Here is a 9,611-nt window from a genome sequence, read left to right as displayed (position 1 = left end):
ATTGAGCAAATATTAATTGGTAAAGTTCTGGAACTTAAACTTCACATAGAATTTTCATATTATAATCATATAAGATCTTGAAGAGATCATAGATCTACATAATTATTATTTAAAGCCTTATAAATCTGTATCAAACCTTTGTAGAGTCTTAAGGAAGCAAGAAGCTTCCTAAACAGAATATATTTGATCTTCTTGCTCATCTGGAATGATGCTGATAATTACTATTGAAATATTATATATATGTATAGAAATATCAACAGTTTATCATCATTAAAATGTTTCCATTGAAAGTATCTTAACATTAAATATAAAATATTGAAACATATTAAATAAATAATGATTTTCATTTATAGACTATAAATATATGCGGTATATTGAATGCAAATCAGGGATATCAATCTTCTTTAGTCTTTTTCAAATTTAAACATGATAATTATTAAAATACATTTCAAATAAGGAAATGAATAATACATGTATAATAACAGAATCTATTATGATAATTTTCTGAAAATTAATAATGAAAATAACATTAATTGAGTTTAGAAACTTCATTCAATCATAAAAAAATTACAAAGTCTTTGATTTTTATAATCAAAATTCTTTGAATCTATTATTTAAAATTACAAATTCTATGAAAACATTTTAAAACACAAATTATAATCAAATTATATTTAATTACAAATTATTTTCATTTAAAAACAAAGCTATCATTTCATATAAAACACTTTTCAGATATTAACTGTATTAAAAAACAATCATATTAAGTCAATAAAAAGTTGTTTAATAATAATTAAAAACCAGAATAATATGGCAATGATAAATCATACAAAATATAAACTTATAGTGAAAACAGCATTTGTAATTTCAAAATTATTCGAAATGTAATGATTTCTTCATAATTTATTAGAAATTTTTAATATTAAAATATTAGCAATATAGTTTCAGATCAGACAAGTATTATTCTATCAGCTATAACAAGGTAAGTCTTATACATGTCTTTGTTCTATATCCTGTGTAAGTGATATTGTGTGAATGAATGATAAATCTGCACTTTTTAATAATATATATTAAAAATTTATGTTTTAAAAAAACATATGTGTGTGTTAAACTTTATATTAAGCTATATAGATATATATTTATTTTTTATTTAGAATATTTTCGATGAATGCAGTAAAAACAAGTAGACTTTCATTAAGAAGTATATCATTTAATCAGTTAAGTACTTTTGTGTTTAATTAACAAATAAGCTACAGGGCCATTCAAAAACTAAAGAATAATAAAATTAACAATAATATTTCTAACTTTATAGCTTTTCTTATAAAAAGAGATAAATGATATTGTCAGACTATATTTAATTTGCATTTCTTTGGTTTTTAAATGATCTTGTAGTTTGTATTATTTATTTTATATTAATATAATTTTTGTTTACTCTGAAGATGAAAGAGTACCTTGGAAAGTATTTCAATGAATAAATTTTGTGAAAGACTGGTGATTTTCATTATGCATATTAAAAAATGGAACAATTGGAATGTGAACATGGTATGAATGGTATGAACAATTGAAATTAAACATCTGATATGGATATGGATATGAATATGAAGATGACACTGATGATAACAGGTATATATGATAATTTTGTTTTATCTTTAGAAATATTTGTATTTAAGAGAAAAATACAAGATACTACATTAAAACATCTATGATATTGTTCTTTTTCTTATTTTTCCTGAACTGTCACGTGGTGTTCGTTTAATTGCAACAGTATTGGCAATATTTTTTTCTTTGGCAAATGGGCAATAGCTACGAGTATGAGAATAATCTCCCGTTGCCCCACAATATTCACATGTATAATTTCTAAGAATGGGACATATAACTTTCCCAGTTTTAGCATCTTTTAAAACATGGGTTTGATAAAAGTCTTTTCGATCCCCATTTTTTTTGCAAAATTTGCATTCTATATATTGTCTTCTTGATTTATTTATATTTTTATCTTCAAATAATGATTTATTTTTATATAAAATAAACTGATTTTCCTCCCTGGTGTTCTTTGGAAATGGTTGGTAATTACTTAATGGATTTATATTCACTTTTTGCATTTCATTTTTTCTTGCAATATCATCTATAATAAAAATAAAACATAAATTATTATTATTTATAGTAACAATAAATCGTGTTTTATGTAAAATTAAATACTTATTTCAATTATTGATTATTTAAACTTAAAATTGGCTAATTTTCAAAATAGACCAAAACAAACAAAAGAAAAAAAAATTACTGCTTAACCACAAAAGTGTGATGACATCGTACTAGGTAGCATCTAAAGTTAAAAAGTAAAGTTAATACGTTATATACCAGTATATCTTTCAGTAGCATGTTTATCTATATATGTTAAATTTTTGCCATTATCCTTTTGTGAGGCCGGGACTTCATACCCCCGTCGGAAAACTGGCTGTCGAGTTAGAGCCATTAAATCGGTGACTTATTTCGTAAACGGTGTGGCCGAGGAACGAGGTGCGAGACGATTTAATTGTCGCATTCCCGACCTAATTGAGAGATCCCCGACTGTACATCATGAGAACGATTGAGGGATCGTCCGCTGGGGTAACTCTTGTCGGTCATCTTACACAGAGTTCAAAGCGGAATTTGTCCGGCTCTCCTACGGAGGGGGCGGCGGTCGGGACCGAGTAGACCCAGCTTCTTCGAGTCAGAAAAAAACACATTAGAGTAAAATTTACGGGTCCGTCATCCGAGGAAGGGCTTGACCCAACTCCGCAGGGAAACGGCCCGGACGGGGAACGGCCCGAATCGCGATCCTGGCAACAGACCAGAGACCAATAGAATTAAAGGGGACCATCATTCAGACCGACCAAAACCTCGGGATTTCGGGTAAAAAGGATATAAAAGCCCGAGGTCCCAAGGACACGAGGAGGTTGGGAGAAATCAGTCCAGTCGACTCAGCTCGGGATTGTAGGGGAAAAGGCGAACGAACCGAGTACGGTAGAAGACTTCCGGGACTAAACTTTCCACCGCGGACTTCTCCACGGGACGAATTAGAGAATTAACTTCCCAACGGAACATCGTGAACGCTGTGGTCTTGTGCTACGTGGACTTTGCTACCACTTCCTCCCCCAAACGATTAAAAGAAAACCATCAACAACCTACGCAGGAGAACCTTTTTTTTTTCCCGGTGTGTGACTCACGTGCCCCTGGGAAGGACTCGCCATCATTTGGATGCTATCTTTTCGCTGGACAGATCATTGTTTCTATTGTAAGCATGTTTTTATATAAATAAACGCGTTAATTTGGAAAAACGGTCTCTGTGTGAGTCTTTCTGCGTCCAGCAAATACGTTAAAAAGGCTTTCTCGTGTCATCCTGACAGATCGCTGGCAAAGCGAGGGTCGTAACCTTTTCACGTAAGGTCGACCCCTAAGCAAGTATGGTCGGACGAGCAAAACCCACATTAGTGACCTCACACTGATGTCGAGAAGTTGGGATTTAAGTCTCCAGTCTCCACCGGGCAGGGATACTCCTATATAACCATCCTCACACTTTCATATTAAAGTTCTATTTGAACGCTTCAAACAGAGCATATTTAGTATAGCACTTCTACTAACGTGCAACTATTTAAATAAGCAAGAACTTGCTGCATGATCATTAATCAAAATACTTCTGCATAATGATTTTGATTAAAAAAAAACTATTTCAAATAGAAAAATTTTTGAGAATCTTTATGACGTCATCATTCTACTAATTCCTATCTATTTTCCACATATAATTTATCATCAATACCTAACGATTAAATGATTTTATATAAAAATTGCTTTTAAAATAGAAATTTATTTATACATTTGTACTAATTTTGATAAATTATATTAGGTTCTTGTAGAAGTTTTATCTATTTAAAACTATATATTTATTAAACAATCTACAAATAAATTACTGTTAATAAATTTATTAACAGTAATTTATAATTATAAATTTAATAAAGTAATTAATAAATTTAAAAATAATATATTATTTTTAAAGAGAGTGACAATAATTTATTTGTGCGTTGTATAACGAATAGCCTATACAGTTTTAAACAGATAACACTTGTAAAAGAACCTAACATAAGTTACAAATTCATCGAAAATTTGAAACGAACACAAAATTTTACCTGAATTTAAAGGTTTCAATAATCTATGAATTTCTTCTTCCAATGGTCTGTGGGTATATAATGGAAACTTGATCTTATGTTCTTCGCTCATTGTGTTAAGGTATGCTTAGAGAACTAAAAGACTCTCTCGAACAATATATGCGGCTTAATTGACATTTCAGTGTCATATTTCTATAAATAGAAAGAAATGTTACACTTTTAAAATAAATTATGGCTCTATATACAAAAGTTTTCTGATTTTACTTTATAAATAATAAACTCGTATCTTAAGCGTAATATTTAATAAAATACTGTATGTAATTAAATAAAAATTAATCAACTATTTATTGCATAGTATTTACATAGTTATATATGATTTTTGGTTTGACGAAAAAGTTTTTATCTGAAAATATATATAGAAATAATGGGATGTAATTGTACTAATAATAAATTTATTTAAACTTTTTGTATAAGATCATTCAAAAAATAGTTAAAACTGAAAGTAATTCTGTTCTTCTAAATTGTAGAATATTTAAATCTTCTAAAATTTTATTTAAAAATTAAATCAGTGAAAGTGAAACTATGTAAATATTCACTTAATATTCACTTAATACTGAGTGTTCTGTGCAATATGCAAATTTCTTTCCGTTGTAGCGTAAATACTGTTTGAACGACAAGAATTATATATTTTTAAATTTATTTAGCATTTAATTAGTTATTATTTTAACCAATTATTAATAACCCCATTTATAAGTTGTTATAAAATATAAAAATTAAAATGAGTTATTTTAAATTATATTAAATACATAATTATTATACTCAATGTCAGATGTGGTAGCTGTATATACGTAATGTGAATGAATGTCTCTTTAATCCGAATAAATAAATCCGGTAGACTTCCTCACAGCTATCAGGTTAGGTACTCCTTTATTGGAAATTACAAATGCATTTCGGGCCTATTTAGCGTTTAAGCCCCTCCTCAGTGTGATGCTACAGAAGTATTAGAAATAACAAAAAACTTAGTTAATTTACAAAAAACGCGCGTGTAGATGATCTTTACAGACACAAGAAAAGACTTCTTTACATACCTTTGAAGGCAGAGGAGCGCCTCTCAGATTTTTAAGATACAAACATGGGTGTGTGTGGGGTGACAATAGTTCAAAAAGTGAAATTGACACGTAATTGACAAAAGGACAGCGTTCTAGTAAAAATCTGGCAAACACATGGGTAATGTCGGGTGACAACAGTTTAAAGTTTACAGATCAAATTGACGTTACAACCCGTAGGGATACATTTATTATTATTATTATTATTATTCACAATAACAGTGTTACATTAACAGTAATATTGTTTATTGTTGTAGGTTATTAGATAGCAGTATGTATAATTGATCATTTTCGTAATGAAGTACTTTTATGTTGTTTCTGTTAATTTGACAACTACAGTATTATGATTGGTATGAGTAAACCAAGGGGAATTATTTTACTTTAATCTTACAGCAGCTTCGTGTTCTTTAATTCTTAATTCTAATTGTCTACCCGTTTCACCTATGTAATTTTTTGGGTTTTGACAATCACAACTGATTTTATAAACTACACCCGATTTTTTTAATTTATCAACATTGGTTTTGTGCTTTTTATTTTCGGAAGGAATGTTGTGTGAAATTTTGTTGGTCAGGGATGGGGCCAAAACTATATTATCATTTTTTAAAATTTTCTTACGGTTATTGTGTATATCATTAATATAGGGGAAGGACGTGTAAGTTTTATCGGCTTTATATTTAGTATTAAACCTATTTTTATAATACTGTTTATGCCAATTTTTTAACTTATTCATGGGGTAATTATTTAAGGTAAACTTATTATCTAATCGTTTTAATTCTATTTTACGATCTGTGTTATTAGAAGTTCTGGTATATATGTTTTTTATGTCCATCATGTATGCATTCTTTTTTATGGTTTCAGGTGTGCAAAAGTGTAGTTGATAGTCGATGGTTTTATTTTCATTGCATGGTTTTTTATGTCTTGAATGAGAATTTATCTGGGTGTACTATAGATTACCACCTATGGAATTTCAGGACTTTGATTATATATTTGAACTCAGGGGACCAAGACGAGTTCAAAGGTACCCTATTTTTGGACCGGAGACGAAAAATAAAAAAGTTATCATACTTTTTTAATGCTCTCATGAAAACGGCACCATAGTTGCTAATACTGCCATCTTGCGGTAAAGTCTGCAAACCATGACGTCGGACTACGGTCATCTCCAGGAGGGTTAAACACGCGATACGAGAGCGGAGAGAGCGACGCGACTTCCGATTATCGCGCGATCGCCATTTCGGATAATGTTACTTATGGCAGCGAACATGGCGGCCGTTTCCACTGTTCGTGCTCCCCACTGACCTCCCGGAGGGGAGCCGCCGGCAAGCCGCCATGTGCTAAACGTCACTAGTTATTGATTCACGGTAGGTCTTGAACAAACTAAAAAAAAAAGGGAAACGTCTACTAAAGGCAATTTTAACGGCAAGCGACGCGACTCCCGATTGCGATAGCGAGGCCGACTTAGCGAAGAGAGCGACGCGACTCCCTATCATCGCGCGATCGCTGGAAAAAAGTACGATAACTTTTTTATTCTTCGTCTCCGGTCCAAAAGTAGGGTATCGTTGAACTCGTCTCGGTCTCCTGAGTTCATATATATACTCAAATACCCGAAATTCCATAGGTGGTAATCTATAGTATTCCCCATTTATCTATATCATTGGTAATTGTGATATCTAGAAAGTTTATTTGGTTATGCTTTTTTAATTCAATTTCAAATTTTATATCTTCATTTATATTATTTATTCTATTTAATATTATTTTTTCATTAGTTATTTTGTTATTATAAAGTATTAAATAGTCATCTGTATATTTCATCACTATTTTCACACCAGGAATATTTTGTATTTTTTTATCTATGTTTTTCATAACCAATTTAGCAAGTCTTGGTCCCATACTGATCCCATCAATTTGTCGGTAAAAGTTATTGTCTATCCCAAAATAATTATTGGTATAAGCAAATTTTATAAGGTCTATTAATGTTTTATCTACCTCTAACTCCGTTAGGCTTGTTTCCACTAGTCTCCACTTTATATTTGGATACATGTTCTTAACATCTAAGCTTATTAGTATATCAGTTTTTCTTTTATTATTTTTTGAATATTATTTATGGCTTTGTTAAATAAAACCAAATGCAGGGTTACTTAAGTAGTCTTTTACTTAAGGGTTACTTAAGTGTCGTTCACGGAGGTTTTACTGTATTATGATTTCTTGTTTACAGATCTGACAAAACTTGATGTTAATTGCTTTTCTTAGGTCAGATATTTCATTAAATGTTCAATTATAATAAACCGAAAAATAAAGATGATAAGACGTTTTTAAAGAATTTTAATTGTTATCTATTTATTAGAAATTATAGTAAATTGCTTTGTGTCGATAAATAAATAATTTATGAAAAATACAATTTTTCTTTTTACTGTTTTTTAATCATTAAAATTTAAGTGTGCCGCGGAAATTTAATTATAGGTTTAAGTGTGAGGTGAGATAAAAAAAAAAGGTTGAAAACATTGGTCCAGACGTTTGTTACTAGTGTTACCACCCGTCCGTTTTTCATCCGGACAGTCCGGGAATTGACTCACTGTTCGGGTGAACTATTAATTTTGTCCGGGAATTTCGTAGAAATTGTGAAATTACGATGAAACAAAGTTCTTGTAAATATTGTTATAAATTTACACCATTTGAACAACGAAAGACCTCACACTCACTGAAACTCATCTGACATTCCGCCATGTTACTCTATTTATGCTGACGTGTGACGTGCAACCTGCCTCATCTTGCAACATACGGCACCACACGGGCAGTTTTAAATATTGTCGAGAGAGTTAAGTAACACGTTGCTGAATTTCTTTAAAAAAACGCTTTCATAGTCACGTTAGGAGTATAGCTTTTCTGACTATACCAACTTTCACAGCTTAGTTAAAAGTCACGAAAGCATCTCTTCTCTTGACCTGAACTCAGAGGCGTAGCGTGGGTGTCGGCTGCCCGGGGCGGAGGAAAATTTCGCCGCCCCCTTATTTAGATATTTTTACAAGATATTATTTATTGTGAAATTTTGTCGCTCCCTATAAGTGCCGCCCGGGGCGGGCCGCCCCTGCCGCCCCCACTACGCTACGCCACTGTCTGAACTTTGTTTATGGCAAAAGCCATCAGCTTAAAGGAAAGCTGCCTTGGAGCAACGTTTACAAATTATCGAAATCCACCAACCGAACGATTACTTGTCCTCTTTTGGTCCGGTCCGCATGAATATTCACGATTCACGCATTTTCTATAATTTAGCTCTTCTAATAGCGAGTAAAGCTTCCATCGTGAATAATCATATTAAATATTAATAAGTTATCAAATTTTATTCTGTTTTAAATAAAAACTTTTATCAGATTTATTTCCATATTACTTAAAAACCCTCGAACCACCCTCCGAATCTTTATTACCTTATGCATAATAAAAAGTATAAATTGTGTAAAAGTTAATGAAATAAAACGGACGTCCATTGAAGTTCAACCCCTCTCCTCTCCTTTGTGCGAGCTGGGGCATGGCATACTCTGAGCATTGTAAATGTGTACGGTAAAATTTGTTCAAAATGGAACCTGAATAAAAAGGAAACCAGCCTAAACGGAAAAAATATCTGGACTCGGATTTCATTTAACTAACTCGGTTCTCTAGATTAAGGAAAGACAGTGGGAATTTATAGGTCTACAGTTCAAATTGCAACATCATTTAAATTATAATCTAAACCATAACGCGCTTATTGTAAATTACATCACATGCAGGCGCATATCTAACGATTAAGATTGAACGGTGATGAAAATTAATAAATAAGTAAATAAATATAAGCCTTGTGTTATTGTTATTGTTTTCCATTTATCTTTTAGAACGACTTATTAAATCTTAGATATATCAACTAAAATATAATTCGAAAACTTAATGTCTGTCTTAAGACAATACATGTATTATTGGGGCTTTGAAAGTACGGTTTATCTTGATTTTAAGGTCTGGAAGGGATTTGGGGAGAAGGCGGACGTATTCTACAAGAGAAAAGTTTTAATTGTAAACGGTATAATATTGATTCTTGCTTTTTAAAAACACTCCACTGCGTGTTATATAAAAGTTATATGAATGCGATTTTAAGGATTTGCAGACGATTTCACCAGCACAGTAGATTATTCAAAAATCGATCATAGGAAAAGTGAGTTAAGCAAAATTGACTTCAGAAAGTACTAATTTAAGAAGTTTTAACGTAATAACGATTGTCGTCGATCTTCTATGGACCCGCTCTCGAACTATCTCGTTATCAACATTAGTGCTAGATTTTACACATTATAGTAAGGAATATAAAAATACGATTAACGAGTCACAGGTTTCTAATGCAGTTCATGCCTTC

At 31.3% G+C, this 9,611-nt stretch overlaps 1 protein-coding gene across 1 annotated transcript; it reads right to left on the bottom strand.

The window, feature by feature from the left end:
* Positions 1-1,697: 1,697 nt before the first annotated feature.
* On the bottom strand, positions 1,698-4,248 carry LOC136980849 (uncharacterized). The gene is made up of 2 exons (XM_067277052.1): positions 4,158-4,248; positions 1,698-2,119 (listed from the first exon to the last, which is right to left on the bottom strand). Exons 1-2 carry the CDS (start codon positions 4,246-4,248, stop codon positions 1,698-1,700), a joined length of 513 nt encoding a protein of 170 aa, XP_067133153.1.
* Positions 4,249-9,611: the final 5,363 nt, after the last annotated feature.

The sequence above is a fragment of the Centruroides vittatus genome, unplaced genomic scaffold, assembly GCF_030686945.1.
Source record: "Centruroides vittatus isolate TY-2023 unplaced genomic scaffold, ASM3068694v2 contig_726, whole genome shotgun sequence".
Classification (NCBI taxonomy): domain Eukaryota; kingdom Metazoa; phylum Arthropoda; class Arachnida; order Scorpiones; family Buthidae; genus Centruroides; species Centruroides vittatus.
The sequence above is the reverse complement of the archived record's forward strand: the minus strand, read 5'-3'. Positions and strand labels throughout refer to the sequence as shown.